Source organism: Phocoena sinus, chromosome 3 (genome assembly GCF_008692025.1).
Source record: "Phocoena sinus isolate mPhoSin1 chromosome 3, mPhoSin1.pri, whole genome shotgun sequence".
Taxonomy (NCBI): domain Eukaryota; kingdom Metazoa; phylum Chordata; class Mammalia; order Artiodactyla; family Phocoenidae; genus Phocoena; species Phocoena sinus.
In genome coordinates, this window is record NC_045765.1 from 3,797,258 (window position 1) to 3,814,820 (window position 17,563).

Below are 17,563 nucleotides of genomic sequence, written 5' to 3' on the forward strand. Positions count from 1 at the left end.
CAAAGCACCATGTGTGAATCAAGGGGCATTCCCAGTTGCCTTTGCCTCTGGTCCCCACATTCAGGCATGCCCCCCTGCTTCCAAAAGAAACTTGCCCCACCAAGCCTGTGGGAGAGGGTCTGTCCTCCGCCCCCCCGCTCCCGCTCCTTGGAGCTCCCTCAATTCTCCCTCTTTTATGTTCAACAATTCAGGAATTCCATTAACAAGCCCTGAATCTCAGGAAGTCATTTTAAAGTATGTTACGGATGGAATGTTTCACCTCCCCACCAAAAGAACCCCGATATGTTGAAGCACTAAGCCTCAACGGGATGGTATTTGGAGTTGGGGCCTTTGGGAGATGATCAGGTTTAGATGAGGTTGTAAGGGTGCTGCCCTCAGGACGCGATTGATGCCCTTATAAAGGGATAAAGGGAGCACAGCTCTCTCTCTCTCTCTCTTTCCTTCTCTCTCCTCCACGTGAGGACACGGTTGAGAAGACAGCTGTCTACAAACCAGGAAGAGAGTCCTCATCAGAACCTCATCATGCTGCCACCCTGATCTTGAACTGTAAGAAATAAACGTTTGTTTGTTTAAGCCACTGTGATGGTTAATTTTATGTGTCAACTTGACTGGGCTAAGAGACGCCCAGGTAGCAGGTAAAACATTATTTCTGGGTGTGTCTATGAAGGTGTTTCTGGAAGAGGTTAGCATGTGATTCAGTAGACTAAGAAAAAGAAGATCAGCCCCACCAATGTGGGCGTCATCCAATCCACTGAAGGCCTGAATAAAACAAGGAGGTGGAGGAAGGGTGAATTCTCTTTTTTCTTGAGCTGGGACATCCATATTTCCTGCCCTCAGACATCAGAGCCCCTGGTTCTCAGGCCTTCAGACTTGGACTGAATGACACCACCAGCTTTGATTGTTCTCCAGATTACAGATGGCAGATCATAGAACTTCTCAGACGCCATAATCACGTGAGTTAATTCCTAATATATATATATATATATACACATATAGATAGATAGATATGGAACTGAGCAGAACCCTGCAGGGCCCTCCCCAAATACAAAGGTCCCTTTATGTCCCCTGCCTCTTGTCTGCGGAAAAGCTGAAGTCTCCCAGGCCTCCCTGAGTCACAAAAGAGCGGGCTCAAGCAGTTAACGACTAGGACACTAGAGTCACAGACTCAATGTCCGATGAAAGAATGGGATTAACATTATTGCTCATAATAATCTATATCTGTGTGGGCATTAGAATAATTATAGCTTGCTCTGCCCCTATATGTAAGCAGGAGACTAAAATTGTCAGCCAAGAGATGCTGCAGACCCATGTCGACATCTTTCACTCTGAAAACACAGCGTCCTATGTCAGCATGAAGAAGTTACGGAAGATGGACCTTTGCCCTTAATCCCACAGAAATGGAATGATGTCTGACAAGTGGGAATTTGTAAGCAGCTCTTTGGCCCCTTTCCTGTTTGTCTATTTCTGTTCCCCTTAAACCTTAATCATAAAAATGAGATCACTAGGTAACATTTACTCTAACTCCTGATTTTTGCTTTACTAAGTGTACACAACGCCTTGCCTGACCTGTTGATTCCTTTCCTAGATTAGAAGGAGTAAGAATGAAGGATTAAAGAATGACTGACTAGGGCTTCCCTAGCGGCGCAGTGGTTAAGAATCCGCCTGCCAATGCTGGGGACACGGGTTTCAGCCCTGGTCTGGGAAGATCCCGCATGCCGCGGAGCAACTAGGCCCGTGCGCCACAACTACTGAGCCTGCGCCCTAGAGCCCACGAGCCACAACTACTGAGCCCACATGCCACAACTGCTGAAGCCCACATGCCTAGAGCCCGTGATCCACAACAAGAGAAGCCAACACAACGAGAAGCCCACGCACCGCAACCAAGAGTAGCCCCCTGCTCGCTGCAACTAGAGAAAGCCCGTGTGCAGCAACAAAGACCCAACGCAGCCAAAAATAAACAAAATTTTAAAAATGAATAAAATCTATCCTAAAAAAAAAACAAAAAATGAATGACTGACTCTCTAACCTCAGCTGCCCCATAGCAAATTGGCAGGTGGACAACGCGTGCAAGACACCATCCAAAATAAGATCAGGAGAAGTCAGCAGTCTGCACACAATGGAAAATGGACAAAGAAGCTGACCTCCTACCGTAATGATTTACTGAGATTTCCCCCTTTTTCCCTCTAAAAATTGTCATGTTTGAGCAGAATCTCTGGAGTTGGTCTCCAGACATGAGTCCACCTTCTCCCCAAATTGCTGGCTTTTCGGAATAAAGCATCTTTCCTTTCTACTGACATTTGCCACTAGAGTATTAGCTTTTGAACGGCGAGCAGCCGAACCTGAGTTCAGTAACATATATATCTGTCTACCTATCTCCTACTGGGTTCTGTTTCTCTGGAGAATCCCGACTAATATAGCCACCTAGCCTGTGGTATTTGTTACAACACCCTGAACTGACTAGAACAGAGTATATTTCTCTAAGATTCACGAAGCAGAACGTCAGTGGTGCCAGGGAGGGCACCCAGTAAGCTCCAGGTCAAGGAATCATCCAAGAAGACCTGAAGTCTCAGCTGAGACCTGAAGAAGGCCCAAGATGTAGCCAAGGGAAGAAGGTATGGAACAGCATTCCAAGCAGAGGGAACAGCACACACAAAAGTCGGGAGGTAGAGAACACCATGCATTTCTCGAACATTCCTGGACACAGCAACCTCCTTCATCTTTCCAGTAATCCTCAATAACCCTGGAGCAGGCAGCAGCAAATTAGAGGCAAGACAGTGTTGGGGGTAAGGGTCTGACTTTGGAGGTGGGGTTCAGGCTTCACGGGGGTGTCGACGTGTGCAGTCACCCAGGACCTCATGCTCAGAAGGGCCCCACGCTTGGTTTAATGCCCTGCTGTCCTTGTTGGGAAGCTCTTCATCACTTTTGGACAAGGAGCTCTACATTTTCCTATTGCACTGGACCCTGCAAATTACGTAGCCACTTCTGCCTGGGTTCAAATCCCGACCAGGCCATTTACTTGCCCTGTGCCCTTGAGCAAGTAACTGAGATTCTCAAAGCCCCGAACCCCAGAGGTTTACTCACAATGATATTGGAGAAGTTCCCCAGCCAAATGACCAAGGGCTGAGGCAAATTAATTTAGATTTTGTATTGAGGATGTTGAGGGTTGAAGGAAGGAAAACTAAATTTTTAATAGGGTATTAATGAGTGAGCAAATAAACATATGAGTGTGTGAATGAATGAACGAATGAATGAGAAGTGAACGAGCGCCGGACACTGAACCTTAGGGCCACCTGTACTCCCTGCTCTCCTAACGTCCCCACCCCGCCCCACTTTCCTGCCCTCCCGAGCGCCCCCTGCCGGTGAGCGGCTCGGCCTCGCGAAACCCAAATCGGACCACTCGCCTGGCTTCGCCTTTGCTCTCGCTCCTGGTTGGCTCCGAGTCGCTCTCCCTGCCTTTTGCGGAACGTACTCCTTTGTACGCAAACGCCTGCGTCTGCGTTTCCGTCGGTTCCGGTACAGTGACAGCCACAGGAAGTACGTAGGCAAACTTTCCCGGGTCCCACAAGCCATCGCGATAGCATTGCATGACGGGAGTGGTAGTCCTCGAGAGAGGAGTTTCCGCCACAATTGGCTGTGATTGGAACTGCCATTCCCGCCATGCATCGTGATACCACTTCGCCGCCGCTGGCCCTCGGCCTTCTGGGAGTTGTAGTTTTAATACCTTACCGTTCCTTTTCTGTTTCACGGAGTGTGCCGGCTTAGAGAACTACATTTCCCTGCACCCTTCCAGTCTCCAATGGAACCAGGTCGCGGCAGCCATTTTGTTCCGCCCCAGAAGCCCCTAAGATGGCGGCGGGGGAGACGGTGAAGGTTGCCCCGTGTTCCTCCGGGCGCTAGTCCGCTGTCCCCCCGCCCCGTCCCCCAGTACCCCGGCGGCTGGCCCATGGCCTGGCGGAGGCCCGGACCATGGACCTCCACACCGCCGTGTACAACGCCGCCCGCGACGGCAAGCTGCAGCTGCTTCAGAAGCTGCTCAGCGGCCGGAGCCGGGAGGAGCTGGAAGAGCTGACGGGCGAGGTGGCCAGCGGGGGGACGCCGCTGCTCATCGCCGCCCGTTACGGCCATTTGGACGTGGTCGAGTACCTGGTGGACCGGTGCGGCGCGAGCGTGGAGGCGGGCGGCTCGGTGCACTTCGATGGCGAGACCATCGAGGGTGCTCCGCCGCTGTGGGCCGCCTCGGCCGCCGGCCACCTGGACGTGGTGCGGAGCCTGCTGCGCCGTGGGGCCTCGGTGAACCGCACCACGCGCACCAACTCGACGCCCCTGCGCGCCGCCTGCTTCGATGGGCACCTGGAGGTGGTGCGCTACTTGGTGGGCGAGCACCAGGCCGACCTGGAGGTGGCCAACCGGCACGGTCACACGTGCCTCATGATCTCCTGTTACAAGGGTCACCGCGAGATCGCCCGCTACCTGCTAGAGCAGGGCGCCCAGGTGAACCGGCGCAGCGCCAAAGGCAACACGGCCCTGCACGACTGCGCCGAGTCCGGCAGCCTGGAGATCCTGCAGCTGCTGCTCGGGTGCAACGCCCGCATGGAGCGGGACGGCTACGGCATGACCCCGCTGCTGGCGGCCAGCGTGACGGGCCACACCAACATCGTGGAGTACCTCATCCAGGAGCAGCCCGCTGGGGAGGAAGCGAGGCCGGGGCTGGCCCGAGAAGGCCCCTCCGCCGGCGTGGCGTGCGCGCAGCCCCAGGGCGCCCGCTGCGGCAGCTCCTCCCCAGAGGAATCCCTGAGTGAGGAATCGTACGAGAGCTGCTGCCCCACCAGCCGGGAAGCCGCCGTGGAAGCCTTGGAGTTGCTGGGAGCCACCTACGTGGATAAGAAGCGAGATCTGCTCGGGGCCCTGAAACACTGGAGACGGGCCATGGAGCTTCGTCACCAGGGGGGCGCGTATCTGCCCAAACCCGAGCCCTCGCAGCTGGTCCTCGCCTATGACTATTCCAGGGAGGTGAACACCGCCGAGGAATTGGAGGCGCTTATCACCGACCCGGATGAGATGCGCATGCAGGCCTTGTTGATCCGAGAGCGCATCCTGGGTCCCTCCCACCCAGACACTTCCTACTATATTCGGTACCGGGGTGCGGTGTACGCCGACTCGGGCAACTTCGAGCGCTGCATCCGCTTGTGGAAGTATGCCCTAGACATGCAGCAGAACAACCTCGAGCCTCTGAGCCCCATGACCGCCAGCAGCTTCCTCTCCTTTGCCGAACTTTTCTCCTACGTGCTCCAGGACCGCTCGGCCAAGGGCAGCCTGGGCACGCCAGTCGGCTTTGCAGACCTCATGGGGGTGCTGTGCAAAGGAGTCCGGGAAGTGGAGCGGGCTCTGCAGCTGCCCAAGGAGCCCGGGGACTCGGCCCAGTTCACCAAGGCCCTGGCCATCATCCTCCACCTGCTCTACCTGCTGGAGAAAGTGGAGTGCACGCCTGACCAGGAGCACCTGAAGCACCAGAAGGTCTACCGGCTGCTCAAGTGCGCCCCCCGCGGCAAGAACGGCTTCACCCCTCTGCACATGGCCGTGGACGCGGAGACCACGAACGTGGGCCGCTACCCGGTGGGCAGGTTCCCCTCCCTCCAGGTGGTCAAGGTGCTGCTCGACTGCGGGGCCGACCCAGACAGCCGGGACTTTGACAACAACACCCCGCTGCACATCGCGGCGCAGAACAACTGCCCGGGGATCATGAACGCCCTGATCGAGGCGGGGGCCCACATGGACGCCACCAACGCCTTCAAGAAGACAGCCTACGAGCTGCTGGACGAGAAGCTGCTAGCCAAGAGCACCATTCAGCCTTTCAACTACGTGACCCTGCAGTGCCTTGCGGCCCGCGCCCTGGACAAGAACAAGATCCCCTACAAGGGTTTCATCCCCGAGGAGCTGGAGGCTTTCATCGAGCTGCACTAACAGGGCCCAGAGGAGAACCTGGGAGGGGCGGGACCCGCATCTGTCCCCGCCCCGCCGGGGAGCACTTCCGGTGGCTGGAATGGGGGAAGGGCTTTCCCGCCTCCACGGCCCCCTCCCCTCCGCAGGGAGAGGGGAAGGGAGTCAGCGAGCTGTCGGTGCTAGAAGCCTTCAGGATCACGCGCTAGGAGAAAGGACTTTCTCGAGGAGCCCGCGCGCGCGCGCCCATCCTCAACAGGGAGAAGACGCTCAACCTCCCGCACCTTAGTCCTGTCTGCCTGGGTTTCTGAGGGTCTCCTTCTGACCCAGAGGCAGAGGGATTGAAGCCATCGCCATCCTCCCCTGCTAGAAACGCAAGAAGAAACGGAGAGTCGGGTCAGGCCTCTGCCCCTTACGTGGCCGGATAGACCCAGCCGCCCAGTGCAGTGTTAGGACTGGGGGTCCCCGGGCGGAGGGGGAGTGGGAGACTCACCCCCTACAGCACATTTGCACCAGCTCCCTCCGCCCTGCTGTGGGTCGGGCTCTCTGCGGGGGCGGCCTGCCCTTTGCGTAGCTTTTGTGGTTTGGTGTTCCGTTTATTTACTAAGCGGGCAGGTTACAGGTGTGGCTCAGGAGTCCTGAGGTTTTGCTGCCATATACTTTTTTTTTTTTTTTGGTAAGATTTTGGTTTGTCGGGCTCTCTAAGTTCATTTGACGCAGCGAGGGTTTTGTCGTGCCCGAGATGGCCACGGCCGGCAGGAGTGAGCTTCGTTGTGTGAAGAGTTGACGGAGGGAGGGGCCATCCCGGCCTATCAGTCCCCAAAACGAGGGGGACGGTACCTTTCTGAACACTTCACTCGTTTGCATTTTACTTAGGCCGCCCGACTTCCCGTTCACCCTAGAAGGAGAAGTAATTTTCCAAACGAGGAGCCGGCCAAACACTGAAGGAGCAGGGCTTGCTGGCCGCTTCCCACCCAGCAAGAGCTAGTGTGGTTGGTTTGGGCTTTGGTTTTCACAATTTCCAAGTTAAAACTGCAGGTCACTTCTGCCTCACAAATCACACCGGAGGGCACAGGTGTGTGGCGAGCAACCCAAGTGGCTGTAGCCATTTTTTACCTGCTTGGGGAACTGGATCCAGGTGACCCTGAGACAATGCCAAGTACACCGTTAAGCCACTGAGTCAGCTAGATGAGACGCTGGATGCTGGGAATGGGTTGCCAACTAAGGTGGTACAAAGTCTTGGTCTGCCACCCTTCGGGGCGTCCAGCGCCCCTGCCAGAGAACCCGCCCCAGCGAGATTCCCTCGGGGGCATCCTCCATCCGCCCCGGCTGCCAGCAGGAGAGTGATGTTGGCATGTTGGGAGAGCAGAAGAGGACGGGAGCAGCCGCCCGCCGACTCAGGAGAGAGGTCGTTCCCACCCCGCGCCTCTCCCGCAGCCTTGTCGAGGGGCAGCTACACGGAAGCCTCCAGAAGCCACATCGGGTCCCTGGATGTCCCGCCCCACCGAGGGACCTAGGTCTCGTTTGGATTTGCAGTGTTAGTTAGGACATTCTTTCTTTACAAGGAAAGACCAGGTTTCGCCTTCCGTCAAGGTGGGAAATGCTGTCACTGTCCCTCCCAAAGGCCGGAATAAAGAAACGAGGCAGTGTCCATTGCGAGTCTCTTACTGATGTTGTTAAAAGGATGACACGGGGAGAGGGCCGCCTGGCAGTCCCGCACGGGCTAGATGGGGGAGAAGGCAGGGAGAGTGTGCCACCAGGTTTAGAAGGTCCACATAGAGGCTAATGGCTCCCACCCGAGTTTCGGTTTGTGTCCTGGGGCTTTGTGTCAGAGTGCATTAGGAAGATGTATTACTGCAGGGAAAAAAAAACCCACTGACTTAGTCAAAAGCCCTGCTTTTCAGGAGGGTTGCCACAGAAAAGAGGGCTTGACCTTCAGGAAAGGCGAGGAAGGGCTCAGGAAACAGGAAGGCCCCTAGCTCAGCCCTGCTTCGCAGAGACCCCCAATGGAGCCCACGGACCCTCTGGCCCAGGAGGTCTGTGCGTGAAGTTGATGTGCCCCTACCTCTCCCTTTGTCTTGCCGTCTCTCTGGTTAAATTGTTTTCCTCCCACATTCACAGTGTCAACCCTCCCCAACAGCAGTGCCCCGGTGGTGGGTCACTGAGTGTTTCCTGAGGGCCCACTGTGTGCCAGGCAGGGTTCGAGCCCCCTTGGAGGCGGGGGGAGGATTGAGCCAGCTATACCCGAGGCCAGTCATCTCCCCTGCGTCCTTAGCTCCTGGGACAGTGGGGAGACCATGCTGTGGTCTCTCCAACTCCTGGTTTCACTGGGCCCCAACCACACTTACCAGCTAACACCCACTCAGCTATGGTGTGAATATATTGTTGTTGCCCTGAAAGAGTGGATTTTGAGTCAGCAGATGCTCTCAGGAAACATGTAGACCAGCAGCATTTATTGAGCCCTGACTGGATGGCAGGCACCATTCTGTGTGCTTGGGTGGGCTGCCAATAGCAGCCCTGGAAAATAAGTACCATTATTCCTGTCTTGCAAATGGGGGAAACTGAGGCTATTAAGAGATTGTATTTGTCGGGAGTTGCCAAAGAGGGAAACCGATCTGGGCCAAGTGCTTTCTTTAAAGGCTCACACCTGAGAATTGTGACTTTTGCCTGAGACTCTCCAGAGAAAGCCATCTTAAAGCTCAGGCAGGTTTCCAGTGAGGATTGATGCAGCAGCTCAGAATTTAGGAATGATCTGCTTCCTCCTGGGTCCCGACGTGGCAGCCGGCAGAATGGCATACGCCAGCCAAAGTCCTGATGTTCACTGGAATTGGACCAATCGTAGTAGCCCAGGAATGGGTCGTGCTGGCTGACTCAGCTTGGGTCAGTGATTACCTGCACATTACCAGTGACAAGACAAGCTCAGAGAGGCCAGTTGCCTGCCCAAGGCCACACAGCCAGGATGGTGACCCACCTTGCTGACAGATGAGCAGACCAGGGCTCAGAGGGAGTGGCGTTTGCCCGAGCTCACCGGGGTCAAGGCTGAGACCCAAGATTGAAGGTGTCAAAGTGTGCAGCCCACCCCACAAGTGGGAGCCACTGCCCCTACTCACTGTCACTCCCTACCCCACTTCCTGCCTCTGCAGAACTGAAATCAGGGCCTGAAGTTCTTTCTACTCATTGGCTTGTCTACTTGGTTAATGCCTTTCTCAGACCTTCTGGAGCCCTGGGAGGGTCTGTATTGGTCCCCACTGAGTGACCCATGTGGTGAGTGAATGAATGAATGCCTCTTGCCTCTGGGGCTTTCAGTCCCCCCCTAACCACTTGGGAGCAGCCCCGATGGCTTTGCCATGCACGGAGCCTGTCGCCCCCGTGGGATTCCAGGACTGTTATCTGAGCAGTGTTTACAGTGAGCAGAGCGTCCCGGCCTGAGGTTAAAGATAGCACTGCTCAGGGGCTCACATCACAGGCCCAAAAGCTGAGATGACCAGCCCCTGGGAAGGTGGCACTTGGCTGGCACTGCAGGGCACTAACTCTGTGTCCCTGGAGAAAGGGTGAGGGTGTGGATTCCTTCAGGAAATTCAGTTAGGACTGGACAAAGGGTGATTCCACCCAGTGGTTGCCACAACATGTGTTAGGCAAGACCCAGACCAGACGCAGGCAGCACCACCCCTCCTGCAAGGTGGGGGAGAAGTGCTCCCTCCCCTGACCCCAGCACCTGTGTTTCTAGTAGGTTGCAAAAGAGACAGTGACCCTCAACACCGGACGGGACATTTGAAATCCCCCAGTGCAACCCTCTCCCCCTGACCTGAGTCCTGATGTCTTCTACTAAAAGCCCATCAAGGAAAGGTCTCCATCGGATGTCACCTCCGTGAAGCCCTCCCAGATCATCATTAAAAACGCAGCCCCAGACAGCCTCCACCACATCCTCCTGGGTACTTCCTTCTTAATCCTTAAAATCTTAACACCTGTCATCACCTTCTTTAAAAAAAAAAATTTTTTTTTATTTTATTTATTTCTTGACCACGCCATGCAGCGCGCGGGATCTTAGTTCCCCGACCAGGGATTGAACCTGCACGCCCTGTATTGGAAGCGTGAAGTCTTAACCACTGGACTGCCGAGGAAGTCCTCATCATCTTTTTCTTTGTTTCCTTCCTTGTTTTTTCATCATGTCCCTTCCTTAGAATGTCAACTACTCAAGCTCATTCCATACTGTGTCCCCAGCACCTAGAGGAGGGCCTGATTCACAGTAGTTCATTAAGCATTTGTTGAATGAATAAATGAACTCACGTGACTTGTTCCAAGAAGAGCAAGGAACCCTGTGTGGGTGGATCAGAGTGAGTGAGGGGAGTGCAGGAGGAGCTGGTGGACACAGGCAGATGGTGCGGAGCCTTTAGGCCCTAAAGAGCAATTTGGGTTTTACCCTCAGGGCTATGGGCAGCAATGGCAGAGTTTCACACCAAGGAGAGACATGGCCTGATTTAAGCCTTGAGATCACTGGCTACAGCTGGAGGAACGGATTAGAGAGAGGTCGTGGGATGGACAGAAGTGAACAGATTTCAGATCCATTTTGGAGTAAGGCTGGCAAGACTTGATGAATTGGTTTGGGGAAGGAGAGAAGTCTAAGATGACTCCTAGGTTTTTTGGCCAGAGCCAGTAAGTAGGTGGATGGTGGGGCTGTTTAACGGGCTGTGGAGAAATGGAGCAGAGTTCCTGACTCGGGGTGACTATGGGGCCTAGTGGGAGCCCTACTGTAGCTGCCTCATTCACCACTGTATAGCTGGTACTTAGGAAAATGCCTGGCACATAGTAGGAGCTCAATCAGTATGTGTTGACCAATAGAAGGCTTTCAGTCCCAGGGAAGGTAGGCCTTTGAGTTGCTGAAGTAGCTTAACATTGACTTCTAAAGAGCCTTAAACTCAGCCACCACTCAGGGCAGGCAGGTAACACAGGTGAGTGAGCTGGCAGATAGGCAGCTGTGACCCAGCTTCAGTCGAAGAAGTCACAAACAAAACTAGAAAGTACTTTGAATGGAGCATACAACACAACATATGAAAAATGTGTGCAGTGCAGCTAAAGCAGTGCTTAGAGGACAATGTATAGCTTTAAATGCTTGCACTAGAAGACAAGAAAAACAAAATCTGCAAACTATGGCCCATGGGCCAAGTCCAGACACACTCCTGTGCTTACACCCTCCCTGTGGCTGCTTTCATGCTGCAACGGCAGGACTGCATTGCAACAGAGACCATCTAGCCCCCAAAGCCTAAAATATTTACTGTTTAGCCCTTTACAGCAAAAGCATGCCAATGCCTGATCTAAAGTTTCACCTTAGGAAGCTAGAAAAATCAGCACAAATTAAGCCCAAAGAATAAAGAGTGGAAATCAATAAAATAGAAATGGGCAAACAATAGAGAAAAACCAATGAAACCAAAAGCTGGTTCTTTGAAAAGTTTAATAGAATTGAATGAAACACATGTGCTGGTGGAGATGAGGTGGGGCTCCAGATTCTGCCCCGGGGTCACCAACTTGCAATCAATCCTCTGATTTAGTCCAGTTTCCTCACTCAGAATGAACATGCTCGTTGGACAGTGTGGCGTGGTGCTTTAGGACACAGGCCACATGACCTTGGGAATGTCACTTCCCCTCTCTGAGCCTCAGTTTCCTCTCTGTAAAATGGTGTTGATGGTAGCAGCTTCCTACCAGCATTGTATGAAGAATCAAATGAGTTTACCCCTGAAAACATCCTGGCACACAGTAAATGTTCAGTGTAGCTGTCATAGTTATAGGCACCTACTGCCTGCACACTCATTTATACATATGATACACAGATGAGCCTTTTAAAAAATATTTATTTATTTTGGCTGTACTGGGTCTTAGTTGCGGCATGCAGGACCTAGTTCCCCAACCAGGGATTGAACCCCAGCCCTCTGCATTGGGAGTGCAGAGTCTTACCCACTGGACCACCAGGGAAGTCCCAAACACAGATGAACTTGAAAAAAATTTTAAGTAGTTATGTATTTATTTGAATGTGTCTTGAGGAACAAAGCCACGCTAGGCCCCCTGCTCCCAACATGTGAGTTCACAGACGTTAATCCTGAAAATGACCCAAGTTTAAAAATAAAGACGAGTTCGTATTTTTTACAATCTTTTTCTGAGATAAAATTGATCATTTTAAAGCGTACATAGTGGCTTTAGTATAATCTCAAGGTTTTGCAACCATCACCAGTATCTAATTCCAGGGCAGGGGGTGGGGAAGAGCTGTTTTTTTTTTTTTTTTTTTTTTTTTTTATAAATTTATTTATTTATTTATTTTTGGCTGTGTTGGGTCTTCGTTTCTACGCGAGGGCTTTCTCTAGTTGTGGCGAGCGGGGGCCACTCTTCATCGCGGTGCGCGGGCCTCTCACCGTCGCGGCCTGGAAGAGCTGTTTTTTAAACCTCTTTAAAGAAAAATATTAAAGGACTCAAGGAGGGACTTCCCTGGTGGTCCGGTGGGTAAGACTCCGTGCTCCCAATGCAAGGGGCCCGGGTTTGATCCCTGGTCAGGGAACTAGATCCTGCATGCCGCAACTAAGAGCTGGTGCAGCCAAAATAAATAAATACATACATAAATATTTTAAAAATAAAGGACTCAATGAATAGGAAAGAAATTAAGTAAAGAAGAGGGCAGATGGCCAGCAAAGATGCTGAGGACAGTTAGACAGGTAAGCAAAGTTTGGGAATCCTCAGGAGGCTGCCAGAGAGCATGATGGCCCCAAATGACAGAAGGGGACTCTAAGACCCAGCAAGCGGTGGGAATGGGCATAGCACCTGGTGAGGGGTCTGAGGGACCCCGGGGAGCCTCAGGGAAAATAAGAGATTGGGCCAGGCCCCTCTGAGAGGTCAGGCAGTTCCTTTTCTTGGGAAGGGAACAATTTTTTTAAAAACTTCCTTTGGAAATTGGAAACCCTGGGCGCCTCCCAGGGCTATAAAAAGGCGGTGTCCACTGACCAGGTTAAAAATAAAGATCCCCACCCAGGGGCATTTGGGGTTGGGAGGAGACACTGTGTAGGCCAGGCAGGGGTAGGACTTGCTGTGTGACCTAAGGCAGTTGTCTGCCCTCTCTGGGCTCTGGTTCCCAACAGCATTCGACTGAAGGATTTCTAAACACCCAGTTAATGGGCATATTTATACGGCTGCGGTTGTTATTTACGGAGCTTGTAATCATGGAGAGAGGCCTTTGGCATGGCCTGGAACTTGGCACTTTCTGGGGGTCCTGTCCCTCTGGGCTCTCTTAGGAGGAAGGCCGTCGCCAGCCTGGGGTGGGGGGTGGGGGGTGGGGGGGTGGAGGAGGAGAGGCAGGAACTGTTGTCCGACGGCACCCCCTGGTGGCACCAAATGCTCATCGCAGTATCTTCTGGGTCCCCACGAATAAAGGAAGCATCCTGTTCTGGGGGAGGTGGGGGGACAGGTCTTGCACGAAGGTGGGATCACACTGGCTCCTCCCACCCCTTGGGCTGTGTCTACCCCCTCCCCACCTGGACTACCCTTTCTCCCTGGAGTGATACCTTCCAGGAAGCCTCCCACAGCCGCTCTCCCCTCCCCCTACCATCCCCCATCACACCCCGGACCACCTCGGTTGTAACCGCCTAGTCTAATGTCTCCCCCACGGATCTGTGAGCCCCAAGAGGGTAGGAACGGGGTCTGCTTTAATCAACAGTATGTCCCCTGATTTGAAACCGTCCCTGGCATACAGTAGGTGTCAATACACACTGTTCAGTAAATGAATGAATGGATGGCAGAATGAATGAATGGAACCATTCACCCACAGGCAAGAAGGGAACATGGAATCAAGAGGTTGTTTTGCACAGCAAAGGAAACCAAAACAAAACGAAAACACGACCTACATAGGGATTGCAAGAAAATATTTGCAAACCATGACAAGGGCTTAATTTCCAAAATATACAAACAGCTCATACAACTCAATAACAAAAAAACAAAGAGCCCAAGTGAAAAATGCGCAGAAGACCTAAATAAACATTTCTCCAAAGAACACATACAGATGGTCAATAGGCACATGAAAAGATGCTCAACGTCACTAATTATTAGAGTAATGCAAATCAAAACTACGAGGTATCACCCCACACTGTTCAGAATGGCCATCATTAAAAAGTCTACAAATAACAAATGCTGGAGAGGGTGTGGAGAAAAGGGAACCCTCCTACCCTGTTGGGGGGAATATAAATTGGTGCAGCTACTGTAAACGAGTGTATGGAGGTTCCTTAAAAAAACTAAAAACAGGGCTTCCGTGGTGGCGCAGTGGTTAAGAATCCGCCTGCCAATGCAGGGGACACGGGTTAAAGCCCTGGTCCAGGAAGATCCCACATGCCGCGGAGCAACTAAGCCCGTGCACCACAACTACTGAGCCTGCGCTCTAGAGCCCGCGAGCCACAACTACTGAGCCCAAGTGCCACAACTAAGGAAGACTGCACACCTAGAGACCATGCTGTGCAACAAGAGAAGCCAGCACAATGAGAAGCCCTCACACCGCAATGAAGAGTAGCCCCTGCTCGCCCCAAATAGAGAAAGCCCACACACAGCAATGAAGACCCAACGCAGCCAAAAATTAATTAATTAATTAATTAATTAAAAAACTAAAAACAGAACTACCATATGATCCTGCAATCCCACTCCTGGGCATATATATGGAGAAAACTCTAATTCAAAAAGATACATGCACCCCAATGTTCATAGCAGCACTACTTACAATTGTCAAGACATGGAAGCAACCTGAGTATCCATCAACAGATGAATGGATAAAGATGTCATATATAAATAAATAAATAATAATAAATATATATATATGTATGCACACAATGGAATATTACTCAGCCATGAAAAAAGAATGAAATAGTGCCATTTGCAGCAACATGGTTGGACCTAGAGATTGTCATACTGAGTGAAGTAAGTCAAACAGAGAAAGACAAATATCATATGATACTGCTTATATGTGGAATCTAAAAAAAATGATACAAATGAACTTATTAACAAAACAGAAACAGACTCACAGACATAGAAAACAAATTTATGATTACCAAAGGGGAAAGGGAGTGGGGGAGGGATAAATTAGGAGTTTGGGATTAGCAGATATAAAATAGATAACCAACAAGGACCTACTGTATAGCACAGGGAACTAGATTCAATATTCTGTAATAAACCATAATGGAAAAGAATGTGAAATATATATATATACATACGTATATATAACTGAATCACTTCGCTGTACACCAGAAAATAACACACTGTAAACCAACCATACTCCAATAAAAATAAATAAATAATTTAAAAAAGAGGTTGTTTTAAAGATAAAAACATACTTATGCGATAATTCAGGTTCAGGCAGGCCTCAGAGATACAGTGGGTTCAGGTCGAGTCCATGGCAATAAAGTGAATATCGGAATAAAGTGAGTGACATGAATTTTGGGGTTTCCCAGTGCATATAAATTACGTTTACGCTACACTGTAGTCTAAGTGTGCCATAGCATTATGTCTTTTAAAAATGTACATACCTGGGCTTCCCTGGTGGCGCAGTGGTTGAGAGTCCGCTTGCCGACACAGGGGACAGGAGTTCGTGCCCCGGTCCGGGAGGATTCCACATGCGCAGAGCGGCTAGGCCCGTGAGCCATGGCCGCTGAGCCTGCGCGTCCGGAGCCTGTGCTCAGCAACGGGAGAGGCCACAACAGTGAGAGGCCCGCGTACCGAAGAAAAAAAAAAAAGTACATACCTTCATTTAAAATTACGTTCTTGGGCTTCCGTGGTGGCGCAGTGGTTGAGAGTCCGCCTGCCGATGCAGGGGACGTGGGTTCGTGCCCTGGTCCGGGAAGATCCCACATGCCGCATGAGCGGCTGGGCCCGTGAGCCATGGCCGCTGAGCCTGCGCGTCCGGAGCCTGTGCTCCGCAACGCGAGAGGCCACAACAGTGAGAGGCCCGCGGACCGCAAAACAAAAAAACAAATCACGTTCTTGCTAAAAAATGCTAATCATCACCTGCGCCTTCAGCGAGTCGTAATCTTTTCGCTGGTGGAGGGTCTGGCCTCTATGGCTGCTGACTGATCAGGGTGATGGTTGCTGACGGCTGGGGCGGCTGCCGCGACTTCTTAAAGTAAGACAACAGTGTACTCTGCTGCGTCAATTGACTCTTCCTTTTTTTTTGCGGTACGCGGGCCTCTCACTGCTGTGGCCTCTCCCGCTGCAGAGCACAGGCTCCGGACGCGCAGGCTCAGCGGCCATGGCTCACGGGCCCAGCCGCTCCGCGGCATGTGGGATCTTCCCGGACCAGGGCACGAACCCACGTCCCCTGCATAGGCAGGCGGACTCCCAACCACTGCGCCACCAGGGAAGCCCCTGACTCTTCCTTTTATGAACCATTTCTCTGTAGTGTGCTGTGCTATTTGATAGCATTTTACCTGCAGCAGAACTTCTTTCAAAACTGAAGTCAATCCCCTCAAACCCTGCCGCTGCTTTATCAACTAAGTTTCTGTCATATCCTAAATCCTTTGTTGTCATTGCAACAATCGTCACAGCGTCTTCACCAGGGGTAGCTTCCATCTCCAGAAACCACTCCCTTTGCTCATCCATAAGAAGCAACTCCTCACCTGTGAAAGTTTTATCCTGAGATTTCAGCAGTTGTCCCATCTTCAGACTCCACTTCTAATTCTAGCTCTCTTGCTGTTTCCACAGCGTCTGCAGTGACTTCCTCCACTGAAGTTTTGAACCCCTCAAAGTAATCCATGAGGGTTGGCACCAACTTCTCCCAAATTCCTGTTGATGTTGATACTCTAACCTCTTCCCATGAATCACGAATGGTCTTCATGGCATCTAGAATGGTCAATCCTTTCCAGAAGGTTTTCAGTTGATTTTGCCCAGATCCATCAGAGGAATCACCGTCCATGGCAGCTGTAGCCTTTCGAAATGTACTTCTTTTTTTTTTTTTTTTCCTTTTGTTTTGTCTGCACCGCCCGTCTTGTGGGATCTTAGTTTCCTGACCAGGGATCAAACCCGCGGGCAATGAAAGTGCGGAGTCCTAACCACTGGACTTCAGGGAATTCCCAAAAATGAATTTCTTAAAGAATAAGACATGGGGCTTCCCTGGTGGCGCAGTGGTTGAGAGTCCGCCTGCCGATGCAGGGGACACGGGTTCGTGCCCCGGTCCGGGAGGATCCCACATGCGCAGAGCGGCTAGGCCCGTGAGCCATGGCCGCTGAGCCTGCGCGTCCGGAGCCTGTGCTCCGCAACGGGAGGGGCCACAACAGTGAGAGGCCCGTGTACCGCAAAAAAAAAAAAAAAAAATAAAAAAAAAAAAAAAAAAAAAGAATAAGACATGAAAGTGTTAATGACTCCTTGCTCCATGGGCTGCAGCATGGATGTTGTTTTGTTACCGAATCCAAGCTTGTGCTGCTTGCTGTACGACAGGCGAATAAATCAAGAGATGAGGTGTTGGGGAAGGAATAGCGATTTTACTCGGAAAGCCAGCAGACGGAGATGGTGGACTAGTGTCCCAAAGAACCACCTTCCCCAAGTTAGAATTCTGGGTTCTTTTATACTAGAAGGGGCGGGGGTAAAGTTCTGGTTCTGGGTTGTGTTAATTTCTTCC

At 51.9% G+C, this 17,563-nt stretch overlaps 1 protein-coding gene across 1 annotated transcript; it reads left to right on the forward strand.

Moving 5' to 3' along the window:
* Window positions 1-3,847: 3,847 nt before the first annotated feature.
* FEM1A (fem-1 homolog A) lies at window positions 3,848-7,596 on the forward strand. The gene has a single exon (XM_032628383.1). It carries the CDS (start codon window positions 3,967-3,969, stop codon window positions 5,959-5,961), a length of 1,995 nt encoding a protein of 664 aa, XP_032484274.1. The 5' UTR covers window positions 3,848-3,966; the 3' UTR covers window positions 5,962-7,596.
* The last annotated feature ends 9,967 nt before the right edge of the window (window positions 7,597-17,563 follow it).

Coding starts and splice junctions, on each gene's coding strand:
- FEM1A (XM_032628383.1), top strand. CDS start 3,967: ATGGACCTCCACACCGCCGTGTACAACGCCGCCCGCGACGGCAAGCTG.